Source organism: Anabrus simplex, chromosome 5, assembly GCF_040414725.1.
Source record: "Anabrus simplex isolate iqAnaSimp1 chromosome 5, ASM4041472v1, whole genome shotgun sequence".
In the NCBI taxonomy this organism is placed as follows: domain Eukaryota; kingdom Metazoa; phylum Arthropoda; class Insecta; order Orthoptera; family Tettigoniidae; genus Anabrus; species Anabrus simplex.
This window is the reverse complement of record NC_090269.1, coordinates 331,637,156-331,663,768: the sequence shown is the minus strand read 5'-3', so window position 1 is coordinate 331,663,768 and position 26,613 is coordinate 331,637,156. Positions and strand designations below refer to the sequence as shown.

The 26,613-nt window shown below is 38.5% G+C and overlaps 1 protein-coding gene across 2 annotated transcripts in view; it reads right to left on the bottom strand.

The window, feature by feature from the left end:
- Positions 1-205: 205 nt before the first annotated feature.
- Irbp (Inverted repeat-binding protein) overlaps positions 206-26,613 on the bottom strand; it is a 178,088-nt gene continuing 151,680 nt past the window's right edge. For both annotated transcript variants that reach the window (XM_067147594.2, XM_067147593.2), the window contains 4 exons: positions 16,325-16,516; positions 11,722-11,922; positions 1,927-2,138; positions 206-1,759 (listed from right to left, as the gene is read on the bottom strand). In XM_067147594.2, coding sequence (XP_067003695.2) covers positions 1,631-1,759; positions 1,927-2,138; positions 11,722-11,922; positions 16,325-16,516 — 734 coding nt within the window. In that variant the 3' untranslated portion in view covers positions 206-1,630. The remainder of the gene's footprint in view (positions 1,760-1,926; positions 2,139-11,721; positions 11,923-16,324; positions 16,517-26,613) is intronic.

Below are 26,613 nucleotides of genomic sequence, written 5' to 3'. Positions count from 1 at the left end.
TTTAGTCACAAGTGTTAAGAGACAGCCAATACCACATTTCAGTACAATTTGTACTGTATATGAAGAGTACATGCCATTAAGTTAATAAATATCTTTTTTTTAACTTGAAAGAATGCTTCTTGTTTTGTGTCCAATCAGAAGACCATATTAAACAAGAAAATAATAAAGGAGGGATTTTTAAATGTCATAAATGCATCTGGAGCTTTCCAGGCTTCTAGTTTATTTCATCAAGAGGTACAGAATACAATAACATGATTATAGACTTAAATAGGTTTCAAATACATATTACTTGAAACAGAACTGTAATTTATATTGCCACCTTATGAAAACTGCAACATCCTAGAATCAGATGTTGGCATTTCACTGCTATGACTCAGATTCAAATCACGGTGACTAAATAAAATACTGATTAATTGGCTGACTGGATGACCATAATAAGAAAATTGCATGGTCCATTAATAAAAGAGGAGAAAAATATCACAGATTCCCAGACCATTAGAGTCTCAGGGTAGAAAATATAAAAGCTCACGAAAGGTATAATTAACTAATAACATCTCTTCCATTAGAGTCTCAGGGTAGAAAATATAAAAGCTCACGAAAGGTATAATTAACTAATAACATCTCTTCCTTGAAATCTAATAATAATGTGTAGGGTGCAAGAAAGGAAGATGTTAACAAGGAAGACCCTTGTAAAATTAAGCAGAAATAACTTCAAGCCATACTCAAGAGATAAGTGCTTATCATCTACCTATGTCTCACATGTCATAAGCCTCTATGGAAGTAAAAACAAAAGGTTTAAGGTAAGCAAGAAAGGAACTTTATTTCACAAATTAAATATTAGTGGATATTTTTCTCAGGAACTTCATATTTAATTATAATGGCAACCTTTATTTTTAAAATTTTATTCAAATATTACATATGAAATATTCATGCTTAAAGATCTCTCTGATATTATATAAAAAATTCAACAAAAATATTCCTGTTTCAAGGAGTGAGAGTTTTAAGTTTTTTCTTGCACAACTAAAACAATTGTACAATGCTAAATAATTAAAAAATGGGATGCAGTTTAGAAATTTCAAGGGACTGATAGATTTCTCAGTAAACCATGAGCAATACAGTACCATACAACAGTAAAAAATAGATATAAAATATATACAGATAATAATAAATGTTTTAGTGTTTTTGTACCTGAAAATTGTTAAGAATTTGATTTTAAAAATTCTATTACATTCACTATTCTAACATTCATTAAATAAACTCATAAAACACTTGAGCTATCCCAACTGCAAATCTGTGTTAATTCAACTTCAGACAGGAGCATAATGGCTTAAATTAATACAGAATAAACTAAGAAAACCCACTCTTTAAACTTGGAAATCCATACTGAAACATCCTACATAACATAGAGTGAAAATGTTATGAATGTAATCACTGAACAATAAACTCAGACTCAAGTTATCATGAATTTAAAATAAACGGTTGAATATATAAAACAGTCAACTGTGCAAAGAATGTCCAAGCAGGATTCTTATAGGACAGTACCTTAAGACAAACTTCTTCCGAGAAATTATCAATAATGATCCTTAATTCTATATCAACACAAAGCACATTCCATACTGCAGGAAATCACTTATTTGGGTGGATATATACCCAAGTGCTCATAAACCATGGACACCAAGTCAGCCTTCTTCTTGCCGGTTACCCTTACATTCTCGCCAATGAGGTAGTCCTTCAGTTCATCAACTTTACATTTCTCCACCTGGAAAAGGATTTCATTGATAATTATCCTTATATTTATTGACTCTTCAGGGTTATATCTTTTATTACTGAATGGTAAAAGTATAATATGGTGAAGTATGTAAAGATGAATTCTTTCCCATGAAGTAGAAAAGTAAATTTTCTATTTCTACAAGAACAATGACTTACTTTTCCCTGAGCAGCTAGGTCCGCCATATTAAAATTCTCTGTCTTTACAGCTTTGGCTACTTTTGCTGAACCAGAAGCAGGTGCTGCCCTCTTAACTGCAGATGACCTTGCTCTTCCTTTAGCCTCAGGGTCAAAGCCTGGAGGGTAAAACATTTTCTGAAACTTGGCAGCCAAATCACCAAGCTTTTCGGACATCATTTCACAGTCTGGTTCTAAAAAGAGAATGTAAATCATTTTTAAAAATTATCAATACTAAACACAAACAAAAGATCAGGCAATGGCAAGATAAGAGCTATGGGCACTTAGCACAATGTAATTACTTGAAGGGAGTAAACCGATAATGAGCTGCCATGCAGATGCTATAAACTTATATTTTCAAACTAACAAATGTACCCGTGCTTCGCTACGGTATTCTACATTGTATATAGATATCAAGTAAATTACTGTACATGCAGTGAATAAGGTTTTATAAATTGCATTTCTCTCAGCATTATCCAGAAACAGCAGGGGAAGGTTCCCATACGTTGTTTCCAATGTAAAGTGCAAGTTACGGAGTTGTGATGATAACGGCAAGCTCACTTGCCTACTACCATTCTCAATCGAGTAGGTAAATTTTCATTATAATGGGAGGCCCCATTACTTAATGCGTGGTCACAATCAATTTTGGGGAGTTTTCGTTACAATGGCAGGCACCCTTTCCTACTTCCAGACAGATTAAAGTTGAGGAGTTTTTATTATAATAGCAAGCACCTTCCCTTCTGCCAGTCAAAACTGAGTTGTGCTGTTATCATTATAAATAACAGGCTCCTTTTCTTAATGACAGTCACACCAAGATGGTGAGTTTGCCTTATAATAGCAAGGCCACTATGCCTAATACCAGTCACATTTTCGGGTAAATTTGTTTATAATGGCGGGCACACATACCTACTCCCAAACACAATAGGTTAGGGGAGTTTTGAAGAAAACTGCATGCCCCCTTGACTTCTACCAAGTCAAATCTAGAAGGGAATTATTAATTATTACAATGGTAGCCACTCCTTACTAATACAAGTAACAAAGGAGTTGGAGAAAGATCCCATTTCTACTGCCAGTCAAAGTCGATGCGGAGAGTAATGATTACAATAGCAGGCTCCCTCCTACTGAGAGTCACTATCAATGTCAAATATTAATTATAATGGCAAACACACCATTTCTATATCGCTACAAATCGACTTCAATGAATATACAGTATATATATCGACATACGAAGTATATGCAAGTTTACAACATTGCAAACCTTTATTTACAGATTAACTGCTGCTTAACGATACATCATATCGACAAACGGATTGTATTGTAGCAACTTTTACAAAATAGTTAGACATAATATGGAACAAGAAAATACCAAAAAAATGTAAGAGAGTCATATATGAAACTTATTACGTACCAATCCTGACCTATGGTTGCGAAATATGGACCATGAGAAACAAAGATGTTAGTAGAATCCAGGCAGCAGAAATGAAATTTGTCCGTAGCATGATCGGCAAAACACGGAGGGACAGAGTCCGTAATGAGGAAATCCGCAAGCAGACTCAAGTTGTAAGACTGCAGGACAAAATAACAGTGCAGCGACTGAGATGGTATGGACGTATGCTTCAGGAAGTGGACAGGATGGTAAATAAACTCCATTGTCATAAGGCAGGAGAAATAGATGAAATTAGACCTGAAATGGTGAAGTATAGTGGGAAGGCAGGGATGAAATGGCTTCATAGAGTAGTAAAATTAGCGTGGAGTGTTGGTAAGGTACCTTCAGATTGGATTGCACCTATCTATTAGCAAGGGAACAGGAGGAATGGCAACAACTATCGAGTTATCTCATTGATTAGTATACCATGCAAAGTAATCACTGGCATCTTGGAAGGGAGGGTGCAATCAGTTGTTGAGAGGAAGTTGGATGAAAACCAGTGTGGTTTCAGACCACAGAGAGGCTGTCAGGATCAGATTTTCAGTATGTGCCAGGTAATTGAAAAATGCTACGAGAGGAATAGGCAGTTGTTTTTATGTTTCGTAGATCTAGAGAAAGCATATGACAGGGTACCGAGGGAAAAGATGTTCACTATACTGGGGGACTATGGAATTAAAGGTAGATTACTAAAATTATCAAAGGCATTTATGTTGACAATAGGGCTTCAGTGAGAATTGGTGGTAGAATGAGTTCTTGGTTCAGGGTACTTACAGGGGTTAGACAAGGCTGTAATCTTTCACCTTTGCTGTTCATAGTTTACATGGATCATCTGCTGAAACGTATAAAATGGCAGGGAGGGATTCAGTTAGGTGGAAATGTAGTAAGTAGTTTGGCCTATGCTGACGACTTGGTCTTAACGGCAGACTGTGCCGAAAGCCAGCAGTCTAATATCTTGGAACTTGAAAATAGGAGCAATGAGTATGGTATGAAAATTAGCCTCTCGAAGACTAAATTGATGTCAGTAGGTAAGAAATTCAACAGAATTGAATGTCAGATTGGTGATATAAAGCTAGAACAGGTCGATAATTTCAAATATTTAGGTTGTGTGTTCTCCCAGGATGGTAATATAGTAAGTAAGATTGAATCAAGGTGTAGTAAAGCTAATGCAGTGAGCTCGCAGTTGCGATCAGCAGTATTCTGTAAGAAGGAAGTCAGCTCCCAGACGAAACTATCTTTACATCGGTCTGTTTTCAGACCAACTTTGCTTTACGGGAGCGAAAGCTGGGTGGATTCAGGATATCTTATTCATAAGTTAAAAGTAACAGACATGAAAGTAGCAAGAATGATTGCTGGTACAAACAGGTGGGAACAATCGCAGGTGGGTACTCGGAATGGGGAGATAAAGGCTAATTTAGGAATGAACTCGATGGATGAAGCTGTACGCATAAACCGGCTTCGGTGGTGGAGTCTTGGGAGGCGAATGGAGGAGGATAGGTTACCTAGGAGAATAATGGATTCTGCTATGGAGGGTAAGAGAAGTAGAGGGAGACCAAGACGACGATGGTTAGACTCGGTTTCTAACGATTTAAAGATAAGAGGTGTAGAACTAAATGAGGCCACAACACTAGTTGTAAATCGAGGATTGTGGCGATGTTTAGTAAATTCACAGAGGCTTGCAGACTGAGCAGTGAAAGGCATAACAGTCTATAATGATAATGTATGTATGTATGTATGTATGTATGTATGTATGTATGTATGTATGTATGTATGTATGTATGTATGTATGTAGGTATATATGTATGTATGTATGTATGTATGTATGTATGTATGTATGAAAGTGACTGAAGAGTGAGCAATGGCAGCAACATTCCTTACACAGGTAGCCCTGTGATGAACAATATACAGATGATCGCTGTAGAATCTGATATGAAATGTTATGTTACACATCCCCTTACAGATCCCTGGTCTCCACACTACTTTCATTTGTACAGACATACATGAGCAACATACCGTATTTCACGGCATAATCGTCGCACTTTTTATACCAAAATTTTCGAAAAAAATTGTAGGGTGCGACCATTATACGATGAATATTTAATACCAGTATTTGTATTACTCAAAGAATGTATTTATAACTAAATTGTATTTGATACAAATTTAAGATGCACGTAATACTCGCGTTTATACATCAAAATAATTAAAATAGTCTAAAACAAAATTCATAATTTTTCGCAACAATTCGGCGAACGTTTTTCCAACCTGAAAATAAAAATGAACGTATTAAGTTAATTTGTCATTAATTTGAGTATTAAAGTTAAAATATTACACTTGCAAAAAATTATCGCTTTGTTGTGAAATGCGGACTTACCGGTACGCAATTTATTCCAAATCTTCGGTGTCGCTATCGCAGGTTTCGCTATCTGATGCGCCATCCTCGCCTCTGTTAATACCAGTATCAGATTCTTCGTCTCCCTGCCACACTGAGTCATCTTCGGAACCGTCTAGTGCATTCAAAATCCCAGTCCTTTTGAAGCTCTTGGAGACTAGTTCAGGTGGTATAAGATCCCAACTCTTCTTCACCCACGAGCATAACAAGTCCAAGGGTGGACGCCTGATATTTCCGGCGGGCGTCAATTGCTGATCGCCGCTCATCATCCACTCGTTGTAAAATCGACGTAAGTGGTCTTTAAAGGGTTTATTAACACATACGTCTAGTGGCTGCAAAAGGTCTTCTATTCCACACAGTTTTAACCCTGTCCAGCATGAGTTCTACGTCCATCCAACCCTTTGGTTGCACTCGTCGATGAATTCCACAGGGAAACTGTATATTCTTAGGCGTCGTTTTCCTCTTGAAAATGATGTAAGGCGGGAACTTTCTCCCGTCAGCTGTAATGGCTAGCATTGCCGTGCATCGCAACTTCTCACTACCGCTGGTTTTCATTAATACACTCCGTGATCCTTTTAGCGCAATAGTGCTGTTGCGAGGCATATCAAAAAAGATTGGAGTCTGATCGGCATTACCGATTTGAGAAAGCAAGTACGAAGTTTCTTTGCGCAAACGTATGACAAATCGGTGAAAATTTACAATCTTGTCCGTGTAATCAGCAGGCAACTTTTGGCTTAGTGTTGTTCTCCTTCGCACTGACAGATTGTGTCGTCGCATGAACCCCTTAATCCACCCACGAGTCGCCTTAAACTGAGTTACCGGTATGTTGTGTTTGCGCGCTACCTCCTGTCGCTTAATTTGTAATATTTCATATGATACACTGCAGCCATTGTTACGTATTTCACTGACGTACCTAAACACTTCTTCGTCAATTATAGGAAACTTCCCTGTTTTAGAACCTCTAAACGCGCGTCTAGAAGGGTTTGTGCTTTTAAGCTTGTTTTTTACTTTCCGCCAGTCACGCACCAACTTTTCACTCACAGAAAATTTTCTTTCTGCAGCTCTGTTCCCGTGCTGTTCAGCGAAGGCAATTACGCTTAGCTTGAAGCCCGCAGAATAGTTTCTATATTTACCCATAATCGCTTATAAATGCTTCACACGTTAATGTTTTGCGATATAAATGACTTTCCGTAATTGTTCACTACCGGTAATCACGTAAATCTGAAACAAATAAATGCATCTGTGATCTGTCCATTCCAGAGCAGCCAATACTGTTAGGCAGCAAGGAAGCATGCAACAATTTATCAGTTTAGCTCGTTGGTTGCGACACACTACTGCGCTTGCGCAAAGCTCGCAAACCGGAGCTCTAGCTAGCGCGGTGTAGATCTACTGTATAGTTGACTGTATTCCGAGACGTCAGTAACAAACATTCATTTTTTTCAACTTCTTTTAAACATACGGTAATTAGGTTAATATTTCTTCCCAGTTATTGATGATTTTACATTACATTACTGACGAGTTTATAAAATAAAACTTTAATAGCATTGGATAATAATTATCTTGACTGCTTGGATAAAAGTTTTCATCCTATGCCCGGACACTTATGACGTAGTAGTAAGATAAGAGTCTAGCGATGACAACTGAGACATCGTAAATAATTCGGCTGAATAATTCCGTGGAAATCTGCGTTATCGTCTTGGATTTCACTTCGTGCGCAATAACACAGGAGCCGGCCCCATGGTGTAGGGGTAGCGTGCTTGCCTCTTACACGGAGGCCTCGGGTTCAATTCACGGCCGGGTCGGGGAATTTTACCTGTATCTGAGGGCTGGTTCGAGGTCCATTCAACCTACCTAGCCGGTATTTCCTGGCGACGTTGCCGATAAGCGATAACTTACAGCCTTACGTATTTCAAATGGGAACTCATAATATGTAGGTGGTGAATAAATAGTACACTGTCTCGCGACCACGTTGTCAAACTGCCGATAGTCTACCAGTAAGCCATGCGTCGTACATATACCGGTATTATTTATTTATACGTTGTGCAACATTGCAAGTGATAAAAATCATTGTTATCCGTATTGAAGATACTGAATGTAGGATGTTAAAAGGTTTGTTTTTTTCACCTATTCAATACATATAAATTTTATGATTTAGGAATTTATTGTAGATTCCACTTGAGACATGTTTCGCTCTTCATTGAGGGCATCATCAGTCAAAATATCACCTCAAGGTAAAAAATCAGGTAACTGGTTAGTAGTAGACATGTACAAATTAATACATATTATTAACAACATACAAATACATACATACATACTTAATTTTTGTATGTTGTTAATAATATGTATTAATTTGTACATGTCTACTACTAACCAGTTACCTGATTTTTTACCTTGAGGTGATATTTTGACTGATGATGCCCTCAATGAAGGGCGAAACATGTCTCAAGTGGAATCTACAATAAATTCCTAAATCATAAAATTTATATGTATTGAATAGGTGAAAAAAACAAACCTTTTAACATCCTACGTTGTGCAACATGTCGCAAACGTGACTGTGTTGCCAAATTGCCCATAAACCATACACGTATTTAAATTGCGCATTCATGTGCAACTTACGTTGCAGTTCCATTTACCTTTTAACCAGATTAGTGAACAAAATTTGGACGTGCGACGATTATGTAATTAAAGGTTTAAAGTCCGATTTTTGTATTGAAAATAAAGGATGCGACGATTACGCGGTGGCGACGATTATGCCGTGAAATACGGTATCTAAAACAAAAAACAAAAAAATCAAACCACATGGCACTACAGCCCTTGAAGGGCCTTGGCCTACCAAGTGACCGCTGCTCAGCCCGAAGGCCTGCAGATTATGAGGTGTCATGTGGTCAGCACGACGAATTCTCTCGGCCGTTATTCTTGGCTTTCTAGACCGGGGCCGCTATCTCACCGTCAGAGAGCTCCTCAATTCTTATCACGTAGGCTGAGTGGACCTCGAAACAGCCCTCAGATTCAGGTAAAAATCCCTGACCTGGCCGGGAATCGAACCCTGGGCCTCCAAGTAAGAGGCAGGCACGCTACCCCTACACCACGGGGCCGGCTGTGCAACACATCTACAAGTTTATTTTGTTGGGTAATTTGCCATTTAGCTGTACAGCATTGCTTCTCATTCCTTGCACACAATGAATGTCTTAAGGTACAGAACATACACTTCAACACAAGCACTATTGAACCTTACTGAACTCTGTTGCCACTGTGTTGCAGTAGTCGAAAGGTCACTTACATCACTGGTTCACTTAACTAATAGGGACTGATAACTGATCAAGGACTTGCTATATTTACACCAGTAATATTACAAAGTATATTAATCTGAACTCAACGTTGGAACTTTTGGATTAATTTAGCTACTTTTGCCCAGCATACAGGGTAAAATTGTCTTCATATTTAGAAAACACTAAAAATATCCAATTTTAAATAGATAAACACAGTAGAAGCCCGTTATAGCGCGAATTCATAATGGCGAAAAATTTACTCGTTATATCCGATTTTTCGTAAGTCAGGAAAAAACCTGTACACCTTAAAATTGGTATGAAACGACAATCAGTTTCTTCAAAATTTGCGTTTTCACAGATGATATCCACATAACGGCTAGCTCGTTTGTTATTTTTCAAAATCTGATACTACCTGAAAGTGTATGTTTAATATCATCCTGAAAAAATTATAGTATCACTCCAGAGGCCTCTGTGGCAAACGTTCAAGTTATTTCCTCAAACAGTATCACCTAACCTAACCGTATATGTATCATGAAAACATATTTCAAGCACATGTAGAAAAATGATAACCTCCTCGCTACAAATTTACATGGGAACAGCCTTTCTGAAATTTAACTAGATGCAAGAAAATATAAACTATCCTCTGAATCAGTGATGTACTCTGCCATATCTTGAGGTGTATCCCACTCTTACTTAATTTCAGTATATAACATTAAAAATTAAGCAGTCGTTTACTTCAGCCTTTATTTCTAACGAGTCAAAAACTGCCATCAGCCACGTTATTTACGAATTTATTATGAAAACATGTTATTCTCTTTCATTTTGAATTATCTTTTAGAGAACAGCAGTCTATGGGCATTACTAATTGACTTCGACATCACCTTCGAATGTCGAGGACAGAACTTGCAAGTGAACATAGCGCGAAATCGATACCGTACCAAAGATGACATATAGCATTTTGTGGCAAATGTTTCAGTTTTCTTATTCAAACAGCGTCACCTAACCTAACTTAACTGTACTATATAACCCCATGGCACGACAGCCCTTGAAGGGCCTTGGCCTACCAAGCGACCGCTGCTCAGCCCGAAGGCCTGCAGATTACGACGTGTCGTATGGTCAGCACGACGAATGCTTTAGGCTGTTATTCTTGGCTTTCTAGACTGTTAACCATACTATATGCATCATGAAAACATGTTCCAAGCGCTAGTAGAGAAATTACAAAATTCTCGCTATAAATTTACATGGGAATAGCCTCTCCGAAATGTAATCAGACTTGAGAAAATATAAACTAACCTCTGAAATCAGTGATGTGCTCTGCCATGTCTTGAGGTGTATCACATTCTTACTTAATTTCAGTGAAGAACATTAAAATTAAGCGATCATTTACTTAAGCTTTACTTCTAACGAGATAACAATGGCTATCAACAATGTTATTTAGGTATTTGTTATGAAAACATGTTCTCTTCTTTCATTTTTCTAATTTTCATTACAGAACAGCAGTTGACGGATATTACGAATCGACTCCAACATCGCCTTCAAATGTCAACTAGAGAGCTTGCAAGTGCGCATAGCAAGAAAACGATGCCGAAGGTCGCATTTTGCGGCAAATGCTTGAGTTTTCTTATTCAAACAGTATCATCCAACCTAACGTACCGGTAACCCCGTATGTACCACAGAAACATATATCAAGCACCAGTAGAAAAGTGATAACCTTCTCGCTAAAAAGTTACCGATTACCGATCTTGTTTTGCTACTGGCTTTACACCACGCCAACACAGATACGTCTTATGACGACGATGGGATAGGAAACGGCTAGGAGTACCTTAATTAAGGTACAGCCCCAGCATTTGCCTGGTGTGAAAATGGGAAACCACGGAAAACCATCTTCAGGGCTGCCAACAGTGGGGTTCGAACCCACTAACTCCCAGATGCAAGCTCACAGCTGCGCGCCCCTAACCACACGGCCAACTCGCCTGGTTTACCGAAATTTAATCAGACACGAGAAAATATAATCTAACCTCAGAAATCAGTGAAGCGCTCTGCCAAATCTGGAGGTATATCCCATTCTTACTTAATTGCAGTATTTAGCATTAAAATTAAGCAATCGTTTACTTCAGCTTTTATTTTTTTTAAGAGTTAACAACTGCTATCGGACACGTTATTGACGCATTTATTATGAATACATATTTTCCTCTTTCATTGCCATTTATTTTTTAGGAACAACAGTCGACGGGTATTACTAATCGACTCCGACATCGCCTTACAATGTCGACGAGAGAGCTCGCTAGTGGACACAGCGAGGAAACGACACCAAAGATGATCGATTGCATGCAATTTAATCACTGGCTGCATTAATGTCGGTAATGGAAAAAAATTGTGCAAGCTTAATCGCTCATAATAACGGATGCATCAGTGACAGGGCGCTTGCTGTAACCAAAGGATAATACACAGTTTAATATAGGAATTTTGAAGGGACAGACAAAACTGTCATTATAACAGGGTTCTTGTTATATGCCGTACTCGTTATAGTGGACTTCTACTGTAATTATGATTGAGGCACCTTAAAGAGAATGCAAAATGAAAATGAAAGATGAGGTCCAAAATTTAGGATCATGATCTAACAGTTCAATGCCACCATATATTTTAATCCTTACAATGAGACTATCATCGAGACAGAAATCAACTTTCATACTTACCTGTGTAATCAATGACTTCCCTTGGAGACTCATAACCCATAGCCAGAGCTTCGATGTTACTCCATAGTGTCTGCAGCTTAGGATTATCGAACGAATGGGGACTGTAGTTAAATCTCAACTTGCTAACAATTTTCTTCATTAAATTCAACTGTTCAGGAGTTGCTTGTTCAATTTCTGGCACTTCTAGAGTACGGATGTTTTCTGCAAAAATGGTAAAATTTTTAAAAATGCTTAAAGATACTTTCATTAAAAATCAGGATTAACTGACTAACAACAAGTTTTTTAAAAAAAGAAGATAATCTTGAAAAGTTTGAATTGCACAGCATAAAATACTTCAAGCTGACTGTATAACAGCAATATTTTGTTTTTTAAATAAAGACTTTTATTGACAATCAAACGATTATGTGTTTGGTACCTTAAAACATATTCCTTCAAGTATTGTATGTATGTACATACAACAATGGTACTGTGTTATAGAATGCTCAAATGCTCAGCATTCCCTGATTTCAATATGTACAAAATCTGACTTCATAAACCAACAATGAAACAATAATTTTATATGTGAGCAAGTTATATGACATTACTATAGTTATTTTATTTCCATGAACCTACAATGCTCCACTTCTGGTCTTAGTCCACTGTTTCTTCCCATTATTTTTATTTACCAAATGCCTGGACTGCTTGTATACAATCGTGTAGGCCAATACAGGACAAGAATACACTAGTGCATGTACAATAGGTGGGATCTACTCGGTAGCAAAGCCCGCTTGTATGCAAGCGTATTTTCACCCCAGTTGTGCCATTTGGGCTTTTCAGTTGAACTGGTATTCCTTTCCAAGATGCTACTTACTAGTAGCAGATCATCTAACAGGATTGCTAAAGAAGAAAACAGGTCATTAGGTGAAACTCTACACTCTTTCTCCATGAAAGCTTTTTGCTACACTCAAATATCATTTTTTTAATGACAACACCTTTGTATAGTTTTTTATATGAACAGCGATGTGTGTTAGCCAAATTTATCAATAAAGAGGTTGTTAAAAAAATTGCATTTTCACACTTTCTGGTATGACAGGTTTCCTTGAGTATCTGTGTTTGCTCAACGAAACAGAATATTTTGCTATGTAGGCTACATTTTATGGTTTGGGCCAAAAGACTTGGAAGTTGTACAGAAGACATTTTGAACATACAATATCGAATTAAAAAGTTGTAAAACACCAGTCTTCAGAACATGTTTTGTTGCATAGTGAGCCATTTCACTTCATAGTTAAAACAGCATAAAACATGTTCTAATGGATGCTACTAGATTTCAAGCAATATTATATAATGAGAATGCCACTGAAACTGACAATAACTATAAACCTTCCAAGGACATCACTTTAAAATAATCATACTCCATCAACTGAGATATGAAAACATTTAATTATTGATCACGGACTACGTAATTAAGATATCATTAGGACAGTAATTTTAATACCATAAATTAGAGCAAATAAAGGCATAGAATGAATTGAATAATGGGGAAAAATCTCATTGTGATATTGACACTTGCTAAGTGTCGGCAGGTATGAAATAAACACAAATTATGCAGCTACCTGTCACCCTATAGTCCTGTGATCAAAAGTGGTCTTGACTGTTCTGGGAACAGAGGCATTAATATTCCATTACATCACCTTCTTCAAGATGTTCTTCAGATTTTATCACTGTTATATTCAAGTTTCGTTTGAAGAAAACATCATCAAGAAATGTCTTGTGGTGATGTGGCACATAGATGAGTAGAGCTTCGAGGTCCTCCCCTTTCATGTCAGTGAGCATTATTGCTGGGGCAGAACCATCTAGAGAGGTCAGAGACTGACTGATAATATGTTCTGGGCCTGCCTTTCTGCAGCTGGACTTCAACAGGGATCCCCAGTTCACAAGCACAGCCTTGTTTGCATTCACCAAAGTAGACAAAGACTCTGCCGTCCTTAAACTTGGTCTCTTTTGGTTTTGTCTTCAAAATGGGCTTCTGCAGGACACCATAGTCAAGAAACATGTTATTCCTGCATTTGACTGCTTTGAATAGCTTAGCAAGTCTGCTGCTCATCGGAGTGTACTTCCACTCCACATCTTTAACTTTCTTTTCCATGTGACCATACTCTTGTTCGCACGGTAAATAGTAATGACCAGGCATCATAAAATATTGCTCTATATCATTAAATCTCCCTTCATGAATTTTATGAAGACATGCAAGAGCCATATTCATACTCTTCTTTTGGCTGCAGCAATTGTCACTTAACATTATCAATTTTGTTGCTTCGTCCAGAATAAAGTACAACGCAGCTAACAATTTCAACTGAGCCATGCCTCACTACACTCTCATTCAAAACATGCATGACAGCTGAATCACGCTTCAAATCATTCTTTTGTAAACTGCATACCTGTTGTTGTCTTTGGTGTCAGTAAAGTTTGTTGTATACAGAAACATATGGCCACACAAGGGTCCTGATTACATCTGAATGTGCTCTTTTTGTTTGTAATTTTCTTATTTTGTCATCATCAGCTGCTTCAGTTAATATTAATTTCATTTATCACCTGATCACAATAAGCACACATCACTCGTCAGTGGTTTAAAATCCAAATTGAAATCATTATTAAATATAGCCCTGTAATACCTCCTATTCACACAGCAGTTCTCGATAAAGCACAGCTAAATAGCATTGAGGCAACAATCATCGCTCACCAACTGAGATGGTTAGGCCATGTTCACCACATGGGTGATACCAGGCTTCCACCAAATTCTTTATGGTGAACTTTGCTCCGACAGTAGACCTCATGGAGCCCCTCTTAAGCGTTTTAAGGACCAGCTGAAACACATCATGAAGACAACTGGTATAGATATACAGACATGGGAAGTATGTGCTGTGGACTGTTCACTGTGGCGGAACACTACATCCACCGCTGTAAACTTGTTTCAAAGAGAACGCTGCAGACATCAAGGGGCCAAGTGACAAGCATGAAAACTCCATCAATTACAACCCCGCCCTCCTCCAACCATTCAGTGTGATTTGTGTGGGTGTATGTTTTATGCCAGGATTGGTCTGTGTAGTCATTGCAAACACATCCATAAACTAAGTTGAACTGGTCAATGTATGCAATGTATGCACCGGCTCCATGTCTCTATGGTGTCCCTTCATCCAATCACATTGCAACAAATAGAGGAAATTCATGTTTAAGCCATTAGGGAGGTAGTATCTATGAGGGCTTTCAGCACAACTGTAGTGGCTGGACATTTTAGGCAAACTAGGTATTTATATGAGTGTGAACAGATTGTTTCCTTTCAGCACTGACTGTAAGTGTATGTTTTCCATTTCCACTCTGGTCAGCTTGGAGAGTACAACTTTGCGTCTGTTTTGCTAGCATGGTTCACACACGCTTTTTAAATATGCCACAAATTGGTGGCGTGGCGTAAACTTTTGAGATTTATTATCAGTTTTATATTTATTTCAGAACTTGTATCAGCCATTTATAAAATAATATGATAAGCTAAAAAGTTTCATAAAAACTAAATGGCACTAAGAAAGTTTCTGCCTACTTGTACATCAGTTTAATTGGCAATTTCTTTTCAACAAATACATCTAATACGGAATCGCAAAAATTTGGTCTTTTCTTCAGATTCTTTAGCATACTTCTGTCCGTTGGCACCAAGGATAATTTGAACAATCTACTCTGTCCCTGAGTGTTTCACTGATATGTATCTGCCACTTGAACAATGACAGCATTTGAAAATTTTGGCATTACCAACTTAGTATAAAATTCTAGCTTGATTTGAGGCTCTTAGAGCATGCAATATTTAGTTAAGTTTTGGTTTAACAGGGTATTTCAAATTATGGATGTGGGTATCTTATAGCCCCAGCATCCAGGAGTGTGTTTAAAGGAAATAATTAATATAGTGTTTTTCTATTCTATGTTAATAAATAATAATGTTATTTGCTTTACGTCCCACTAACTACTCTTTTACGGTTTTCGGAGATGCCGAGGTGCCGGAATTTAGTCCCGCAGGAGATCTTTTACGTGCCAATAAATCTACCGACACAAGGCTGACGTATTTGAGCACCTTCAAATACCACCGGACTGAGCCAGGATCGAACCTGCCAAGTTGGGGTCAGAAGGCCAACGCCTTAACCGACTGAGCCACTCAGCCCGGCCTCTATTCTATGTTGCCTGATGGCAGGTTAGCCCTTCTTGTCTAGAATGCCTCATATGTTGTTTTATAATGCAAATAACACAGTGATGTATGATATTTTTCATAATAATTTGATTTGCAGCTCCAGCTGCACAATGCTGTTTAAATATAAATGACCTTGGCATCCCCACCCCAAAAATTCATACTATTCATTTTCATTACAGACTACTATGCCTTCCAGCATTCAATCCATGAATGAATAGCCTCCATAAATTCCTTGAAGCTAGTACTGAAGCCTCACCTGCTCTTTTGCCCCGAACCTTGAAACCATTACATTCCGATCTTTATCCATAGTCTTCTAAACCTTACTCTGCTTCTCTTATCCTCTACAGTTAAGTTCCTTAATCTTGTACATTATTAAGGAAGTCTATGAGAGCTTACCAGCAAAAGGAAGGTATACCACATGAAATCCAGGAGGAAGGATTTGAACTTTAGAATCATCAAACTTTTCTTGTTGAGGCACAAGTGCTACCAACTGAGGAGGAGAATTCAAACGTGTTGAGAGCCAGCAGATAGGGACTACCTTCCTAGCAATGCATCTTTCCAGTAGTGCAGCAAACAACTTACGGCTCCCTGCAAATAAGACAATCTCTTTGAAAAATTTTACAACAAAATGTATGTCATTGAATGCAAACTGTATTAATCAACAATACATGTATGTCTTATTTTGAATACTCTGAATACTTTGACTACCTGCTTCATAACTAATACTAGGTCATAGGATAAAATTAATACCACTCAATTTCTGGAGATGACATATTGATATTACTCACAAGGCTACATTTTAATGACTGCACAGTCATTAAAATGAGTCGAAAGATACCTCATTGCACCATTGATGCAAGTGTATTGGACTAGTATAACTTGGAAACAATTCTCTAAACCCCTAGGTAAACAGTGAAATTTCCTATTTTAAATTGTATATTATTCGGCAAATTATATAAAGGGATGTGCATTTTTATACATGACTTGTGAGGCAGGGTGTGCCACGTGTAAGTGGCCCTTTCCTGTCGTTTTGTAATATCCACTAATATGCGAATTAAGCAGAAAGGATTATTCTAGATCATATACAAGTGTTTTTATTGGCCAGTATATTAGGATTTTTAATTGGTGAATGTGGCAAACTGGAGTGTTGCTATTGGTTATTTGTAATCACTCTATTTCCTGTTTGTGGCTCCTCGCGTGTGCGAGTTAATTTGTCTGCGTATTTCATTTTGGATCACTACAGCGGGCAGACGTGTTTTGCGTCTGTCCCGCAATGGGTCTTCAGCCGGCCAAGGTAAGTGCTATGCTATTGCCTTATGTTATTAAAATGCATTCTTGTGTTTCATACTATTCCCACTTAATGTAATTATGTAGAATATCATCTTGTATGCCGGAGTTTCCTCTAGTTTTCCACATTTTCCAAAATAGAACATTTGTATGACTTAGCTATTATGCTAGTCCGCAACGTGTTGTTTTCGGAGGCAGACCTTCTTTTCTAACTCTACTTGTAATTGTAAGTAACTGTAACACTCTTTCTTGATTCCTTCGAGGTTGCCTCCTTTCATTCTGTAAACTTAACTTTAATGTGAACCCCTATGTCAAAGTTTGTTCGTGACTGAAGAGCTTAATTGTTTCCCTTACACATCTTTGTTTTGTGTCTCATATATCAGTTAATCCGCAGTTCATTTATTTGTTCATTTATAATTGTATGTTCATTTTCTCAATAATTATTTGTCTGTTGGGTGTATTATTCCCATAACGTCATACGTTCCCATGGACCTCATAGGGCCCCGCACGTTCCATAATCCTGTCTTAGTTGTCATTATCAGGCCTGTAAGTTTTCACTTGTGTATGATTTAATTACGCGTATTTAAAGTTATCCATCACGTTTTCATGCTCTGATGTGTATTCACCACCACTGCGTTATTTTACTATTTCTTTATTCATATTTTATGTCAACATTTATTATTTTTATTATTATTCTATTTATTATTATTATTATTATTATTATTATTATTATTATTATTATTATTATTATTATTATTATTATTATTATTATTATTGTGTACACATTGTCTCATATCAACACGCTTTAAACAACACTACAATTATTTACTTAGTTATGTACAGACTTTATTTGGTATAAATCGTGGTCGTAACATTTATTATTTGTGTGTTGTATGATCTGCCTTGTGACACAAAAATGTGAGGTTATGTCATGATACATCTGCTGTATGTATATTAATAGTATATAATTTATTATTACCTGTAAATATGATATATAAATTCAATGTAATGTGCAACACAGAGTAATAGACCAAGAACAATGCATCTTGTCACTAGAGCTGTATAGAATGTTCTATTCATTTGTAAATAAGTTATTGGAGACTCAAGAAAATTCAAGAAAAACATGCTGCATCATGCTTTTCTAGAAGCCTGGCTAGGCAAGGTATATAAAGAGATGCTGTAGAGTTGCTAGTGAAAGTTGATAGTCAAGTGTGTGAACACATGTTGTGGTTTTGTTATGTTAGTAATTGGTTGACATGCTAATGTGGGAGTCATCTTCTTCTTCTTTTTCTTAACCGCAGCAGTATTTTCTTCAAGATAGCAGTTCATTAATGTGTGTGTATAACGTGTATAAATTGTACAGTAAATAAAACAGTGTACACAATTGACAGCGTCTCCTGTGTGCGTCTTTGTAGTTACGACACCATGAAGACAAGCACTGTTTACGTTTAAATATATTATTTTTTCCTTAAAATGACTGTTATCACATTATACTAACAGGTAAAACTAGCCATTTCTTCTTCTTCTTCTTCTTGGCATTTTCCCATTTACTTGGGGTCAGCAACAGACAAATACCAAGTCTCCAAGCAACAAAAATGAACTAGATGTGGTTAAAATCCCCAGCCTGGCTGAGAATCGAACCCAGGGTCCACTGAACCAAAGGCCGCTGTGCTGGCTATTCAGCTAAGAAGCTGGACGTACAACTATCAATTTATTAAAATAATTTTTAAAATGAACTTCAGATTCCTACAAGTATCTATCTTATATTCTTGTTCAGCAACAATCTATGCAATTTTTAAAATAAAGTCAGCAATAAAGTGAAAATAAATTACTTCCTTCCATTTTCATTCACCATGTACCACTGGTCTGCATTTAGGACTTGCCCAGGAGGCAGATTTCCTACCAGTTGTTTACCTAGTCTATATATTTAAAAAAATTATGAAAACTAAAGTCAGTCCGGCCATTCTATCCTGTCGAATTCCTTCATTTCTTTTTAACTGAAAGGTATTGATGCACAGATTTGTCATCAGGTACTATAAATCACTTAACTTCCGCCTTCCTCAAATTTTTTTTCTTCAATTTTTTGTCTCTCTGAAGCAATATATTTGGTTCTAATTGAGGTACAGAGTTTGTTTTGGCCTAAGAACACTCAGTAGATCAAGCTCTTTCATTTCAGCTTGTAACTAATCAAATGGGTTGATTCTGAGGAAAGTTATGAGTGCACATTCAATTTGATGTCTCATTTCTTCAACATTTTTTCTCATTGAAGCAATCATATCATTCATTCTAATTGAGGTACGCAGTTCAGTTTGGTCTAAAAACACTCAGTGGATCAAGCGCTTTCTTTTGAGGTAATAACTACTTAAATTGGTAGATTCTGAGAAAAGTTATGAGTACATTTGTCTCCATGGTGAAGATCTTTGAAGGACTTATTAACAGTTAGGCGTGTAGTGTTGTTCCAAAGAACGTTTAATTCCATTTCTTTGTGTGATGTATTTTCAAGTGTTTTGTTGACATAATATTACATTCTATTACCACAGCAGATCATGTGCTTTATTTCATTAACTCGAAACTTTGCAAACACATCCGTAAGGATAGTAACGAACAACACCATACTTTGTACATTGTGGGCGGAGCCCACGGGAAACTGCTAGTCTTTTCTTAAATGATTTCCAAGAAGTTGGAACTATATCGAATATATCCCTTGGGGTAAATTATTCCAGTCCCAACTTCCTCTTCCTATAAATTAATATTTGTCCCAGTTTCCTATCTTAAATTCCAACTTGAACAATCTGAATCCAAACGCAAGTCCAACAGATTCTGCACCACTGCTTGTAACAATATTTTGAGCCAGAATATCTACACAACAATTTTTCGTGCCTGTAGGTACTCTGTTGTATATCTCCAGGTGGTCTGTAAAATGAAAATGGGGAAGGCACCAGGTATGGATGAAATTAGTGTGAAAATGATAAAGGCTGCCTGGACCTGTTGGACTACGATTTGTGTACAGGTTGCTAAAGTGCATATAAAAGCAAAAACATGTGCCAGAAGACGTGCACTCATCGTTTATCTAAATTTCAGGTCTTGGATTCATTACTATGGACTACAACCACTGATGATGTACACTGTAGGTTTTATAGTACACCACGTACAGAAGGAAACTCAGTGTAAACTGTCTACTACTACTATTGTCCGCCTCTGTAGCGTAATGGTTAGTGTTATTAGCTGCCATCCTTAGGGCCCCGGGTTTGATTCCCGGTACTGCCAGAAATTTAAGAATGGCAGGAAGGCTGGTATGTGGTTAAAATGGTACATGCAGCTCACCTCCATTGGGGGTGTGCCTGAAGAGAGCTGCACCACATCAGGGCAAGGACACGAATTTACTTGTCCGCCTCCGTAGCGCAACGGTTAGCACTATTAGCTGCTGTCATCGGGGTCCGGGTTCGATTCCTGGTACTGCCAGAAATTTAAGCATGCCAGGAGGGCTGGTATGTGGTTAAAATGGTACATGCAGCTCACCTCCACTGGGGGTGTTCCTAAAAAGAGCTGCACCACCTCGGGAGGAGGACACGTGTTAACTTTTTTTTTTTTTTACTACTACTACCATTCCCTTTTCCAGATTCTCTCTGGGCAGGGTAGTGTACCAAAGCCCTCCAACCTTACTCAATCTTTCCACCATTCCTCTTCTAGTACTTACAGCTATCGACTCCTCTATTTGCAATACAGTCCACAACAGAACTCCTCCATCACAATCTAGGCCGTCCCCTAGGCCTCTTTCCAATCTCTGTATCCATGAATGTTATCTTTGGTATTCTTTCTCCTGGCATTCTCATCATGTGTCCAAACCATTTTAGCTTTTCTATATCAATCTCTTCTTGAAGTTTACACACTCCCATGCTTCTCCTTATTTCCTCATTTCATATTCTATCTCGTCTTGTCATTCTCCGTATGCTCCTCAAGAACCTCATTTCAGCTGCTTGTATCTTACTTTGGTTCTGTTTAGGCAACATCCAGGCTAATAAAGCATAGGTAAGCATAAGTTTATAATAAGATGAATATAAAACCTTCTTGCACTTCAATAGCACATCTTTGTTCCATACAATGTCTCTCACACACTGGTAGAAACTTGCAGACTGCTGTATTCTTAAATCAATTTCTCCATCCAAATTTCCATCTTGTGACATCATGTTGCCCATATACGAGGGTGTTTATTTTTTCCAACCTCCGGAGGGTCATAAATCAAAGACAAGCATACGTATCCAAATGTTAGGTACAAATGTGGTTACTTTTCAACATAATCAGCATGAAGGTTGAGGCATTTGTCATACCTGTAGACAAGCTTATCGATCCCCTCTGCACAGTATGTTGCCGCCAGTGAGTTCAGATAGGCCCGAACGTTGGTTTGAAAATCTTCATCCTCCTGGAACCTCTGCCCTCCCAGCCACGTTTTCAGTCCCGGGAAGAGGCGGAAGTCACTCGGCGCTAAATCGAGACAGTACGGTTGGTGGTCAAAAACGTCCCACCGAAATTCCTCCTGCAGAAGTTGTTGGGTGACACGAGCCCTGTGAGGGCGTGCGTTGTCATGAATGAAGAGGATTCCAGACGTCAGCATGCCTCATCGTTTGTTCTGTATGGCCTTCCGCAGTTGTCGTAAAGTCTGGCAATAAACAGCTGCATTGATCGTAGACCCCCGTTCCATGAACTCAACAAGCAACACACCATTTTGGACCCAAAAGACTGTAGCCATCATCTTCCTTTCATTGAAGGTTTGCTTAAACTTCTTCGGTTTGTTTGGTGAGTGCGTATGCATCCATTGACATGATTGTTGTTTTGTTTCGGTGGTGACGTACGAAACCCAAGTCTCATCGCCAGTCACAATTTTCTTCAACATATCGCCACCTTCAGCCTCATTATGGGTAAGAAACATCAACGCTGCTGCCATCCGGCGACTTTTGTGGTCACCAGACAATTTCTTCGGAATCTATCGGGCGCACAATTTCCTGTAGCGTAGGTGTTCCGTTAGGATCTTGTAAACAGATGACCTTGAAACTGCAGGAAATTTCTCACACAACTCACTTATGGTAAACCTTCGGTTCTTGCGAACCTCTTGATCAATTTCGTGAACAATGTCATCTGTAGCGACAGACTTGTGTCCTTGCCCCCCTTCATCGTGAACATCGGTCCGGCCTTCTTTGAACTTCCTGCACCATTCACGCACAACACCATCACTCATAACGTTTGGACCGTATACTCGACTCATTCGTCAATGAATGTCAGCTGCACTATTCCCTTCTGCTTGAAGGAAACGTATCACATTATGCACCTCACATTTGGCGGGAGCGTCAATAGTAGTGGCCATGTTTCCCTGCCAATACCTCGCCTCATACTGGTGTGAGGAGTTTGGCTGTGACCACGGGTAGAGGGGAGGACTTGCACAGTCACCTTCCATGCGCGAACAGTTCCCACAGCTTGTGTGGTTCTTTACCTGCGCGATCAGAGGTTGAAAAAAAATGCCTTCATATTAAATTTTTTTCACTACTTCACGAGCTGAGTGGCCTAGTAAGTGGTCCTGATAGTTGGAATACAAGTTGCTATGGAATGGGAGTGGGCATCTTGGACATATTCTGAGTCATGGCCCTCCTTGTGCTCAGGCAGCTAGGACTATATAATTCACCAGTGGTCCATAACCCGTTAGAGGAGAGATCCTCACTTGGACTATGTGCAAGTAGGGTAGCATCCTGCTTCATGAATTTACCGAGTTCAGAACATTTTAAGCAAGCCTCGGACCTATGGGAGTTATGGAGTCCCACTCCCATTTGACAGGCGAAGGACTTCTTGGAAACAACTTCGCGAACGAAATGGAATTCGATGGGGAGCTATCAATATTAATGGGGCTTATGGAAGAAAGAAGGCAGAACTGGCTGAGTCAGCAAAGAGGATGCATCTGGATGTGCTAGGAGTAAGTGATCTTTGGGTAAGGGGAGATAACGAGGAAGAGATAGGAGATTATAAAGTGTACTTGACGGGTGTTAGAAAGGGAAGGGCAGAGTCTGGGGTAGGGAGGGCTCTTTATCAGGAATACCATTGCACGGAACATAGTTTCTGCTAGGCACGTAAATGAGCGAATTATGTGGGTAGATCTGTCAGTTGGAGGAATTAGGAGAAGAATTGTGTCCGTGTATTCACCATGTGAGGGTGCAGATGAGGATGAAGTTGACAAGTTTTATGAAGCACAGTGTGACATCGTGGTCAGGGTCAACAGCAAGGATAGAATAGTGCTAATGGGTGATTTCAATGCGAGAGTTGGGAATAGAACTGAAGGATACGAAAGGGTCATTGGTAAATGTGGGGAAGATATGGAAGCTAATGGGAATGGGAAGCGTTTGCTGGACTTCTGTGCTAGTATGGGTTTAGCTGTTGCGAATACATTCTTCAAGCATAAGGCTATTCACCGCTACACATGGGAGGCGAGGGGTACCAGACCCATAATAGACTATACCTTAACACACTTTGAATTCAGGAAATCTGTTAGGAATGTACGAGCTTTTTGCGGATTTTTCGATGATACAGGCCACTATCTGATCTGTAGTGAACTAAGTATCTCTAGGCCTAGGGTAAAGAAAGTGAAATCTGTCTGCAAACGAATAAGGGTAGAAAATCTCCAGGACAAGGAAATTAGACAGAAGTACATGGATATGATTAGTGAGAAGTTTCGAACAGTAGACAGTAAGCAGGTTCAGGATATAGAAAGTGAATGGGTGGCGTACAGGGATGCTGTAGTAGAAACAGCAAAGGAATGCCTAGGAACAACTGTGTGTAAAGATGGGAAAATTACATGTAACGCATAAACTGGCTTCGGTGGTGGGGTCATGTGAGGCGAACATCTTGGTGGAATGATGAAGTGAGAGCAGCCTGTAAACGTAAAACGAAAGCTTATCAGAAATGGCTCCAAACAAGGGCTGAGGCAGACAGGGATTTGTACGAGGATGAAAGAAAAAGAGCGAAACAAATAGTTGTTGAATCCAAAAAGAAGTCATGGGAAGATTTTGGTAATAGCCAGGAAAGGCTAGGTCAAGCAGCAGGGAAACCTTTCTGGACAGTACTAAAGAATCTTAGGAAGGGAGGGAAAAAGGAAATGAACAGTGTTTTGAGTAATTCAGGTGAATTCACAACTTAGTATTTATTTATTTTCCACCTAGTCGATACAATGATTGCCAAAGGCAATTTAATGGTTAAAAGTGGTACATGTTTCGTATATTATCAACATCTTCAGCCACATAACACTGTTTAGATGACAAATACATAAATTGACAAAGTAAATTGACAACTAGGAATTAGTAACATTTTCATCTGCATTAATAATAAGAGCCACATTGTGATAACTGGATTTCTTCATTTTGACAATTACTTATAAATTGTATAATTTATTATTTTTAAATTAATTTTTTCATGAATTATTAATTTTTTTTTTGCTAGGGGCTTTACGTCGCACCGACACAGATAGGTCTTATGGCGACGATAGGATAGGAAAGGCCTAGGAGTTGGAAGGAAGCGGCCGTGGCCTTAATTAAGGTACAGCCTGGTGTGAAAATGGGAAACCACGGAAAACCATCTTCAGGGCTGCCGATAGTGGGATTCGAACCTACTATCTCCCGGATGCAAGCTCACAGCCGCGCGCCTCTACGAGCACGGCCAACTTGCCTGGTATGAATTATTAAGAAAAGAATATTCATTAGGACATATTCTCTATGGAATATTGTACAAGTGTTTCCTTGACGACTGCTTTCAATTGTAGAAATAATTTATATATTTTCTCTTGAGATTTTTGTATGTTTTAATGTTGTCAATCTTGGAAGGGAGGGTGTGATCAGTCGTTGAGAGGAAGTTGGATGAAAACCAGTGTGGTTTCAGACTACAGAGAGGCTGTCAGGATCAGATTTTCAGTATGCGCCAGGTAACTGAAAAAATGCTACGAGAGGAATAGGCAGTTGTGTTTATGTTTCGAAGATCTAGAGAAAGCATATGACAGGGTACCGAGGAAAAAGGTGTTCACTATACTGGGGGACTATGGAATTAAATGTAGATTATTAAAACCAATCAAAGGCATGTATGTTGACAATTGGGCTTCAGTGAGAATTGATGGTAGAATGAGTTCTTGGTTCAGGGTACTTACAGTGGTTAGACAAGGCTGTAATCTTTCACCTTTGCCGTTCGTAGTTTACATGGATCATCTGCTGAAAGGTATAAAATGGCAGGGAGGGATTCAGTTAGGTGGAAATGTAATAAGCAGTTTGGCCTATGCTGACGACTTGGTCTTAAAAGCAGACTGTGTCGAAAGCCTGCAGTCTAATATCTTGCAACTTGAAAATAGGTGCAATGAGTATGGTATGAAAATTAGCCTCTCGAAGACTAAATTGATGTCAGTAGGTAAGAAATTCAACAGAATCGAATGTCAGATTGGTGATACAAAGCTAGAACAGGTCGATAATTTCAAGTATTTAGGTTGTGTGTTCTCCCAGGGTGGTAATATAGTAAGTGAGATTGTATCAAGGTGTAGTAAAGCTAATGCAGTGAGCTCGCAGTTGCAATCAGCAGTATTCTGTAAGAAGGAAGTCAGCTCCCAGACGAAACTATCTTTACATCGGTCTGTTTTCAGACCAACTTTGCTTTACGTGAGCGAAAGCTGGGTGGACTCAGGATATCTTATTCATAAGTTAGAAGTAACAGACATGGAAGTAGCAAGAATGATTGCTGGTACAAACAGGTGGGAACAATGGCAGGAGGGTACTCGGAATGAGCAGGTAAAGGCTAAGTTAGGAATGAACTCGATGGATGAAGCTGTACGCATAAACCGGCTTCGGTGGTGGGGTCATGTGAGGTGAATGGAGGAGGATAGGTTACCTAGGAGAATAATGGACTCTGCTATGGAGGGTAAGAGAAGTAGAGGGAGACCAAGACAATGATGGTTAGACTCGGTTTCTAACGATTTAAAGATAAGAAGTATAGAACTAAATGAGGCCACAACACTAGTTGCAAATCGAGGATTGTGGCGACGTTTAGTAAATTCACAGAGGCTTGCAGACTGAACGGTGAAAGGCATAATAGTCTATAATGATAATGTATGTATGTATGTATGTATGTATGTATGTATGTATGTATGTATGTATGTATGTATGTATGTATGTATGTATGTATGTATGTTCAAGAGGTTCATTTCCTATTTTTATCACTCCCCTGGATTTTCTGTTACCTCTCGTCATGATCAAAGCCTTGCTTTCCCAGTACTAATCTTCATTCTAAAATTTCTTATCTCCTCATTTCATAAATCAACTTGTGTCTGTACTTCCTCTCCATTATCTCCCCAAACTACAATGTCATCAGCTAAGAGCATAGACTTT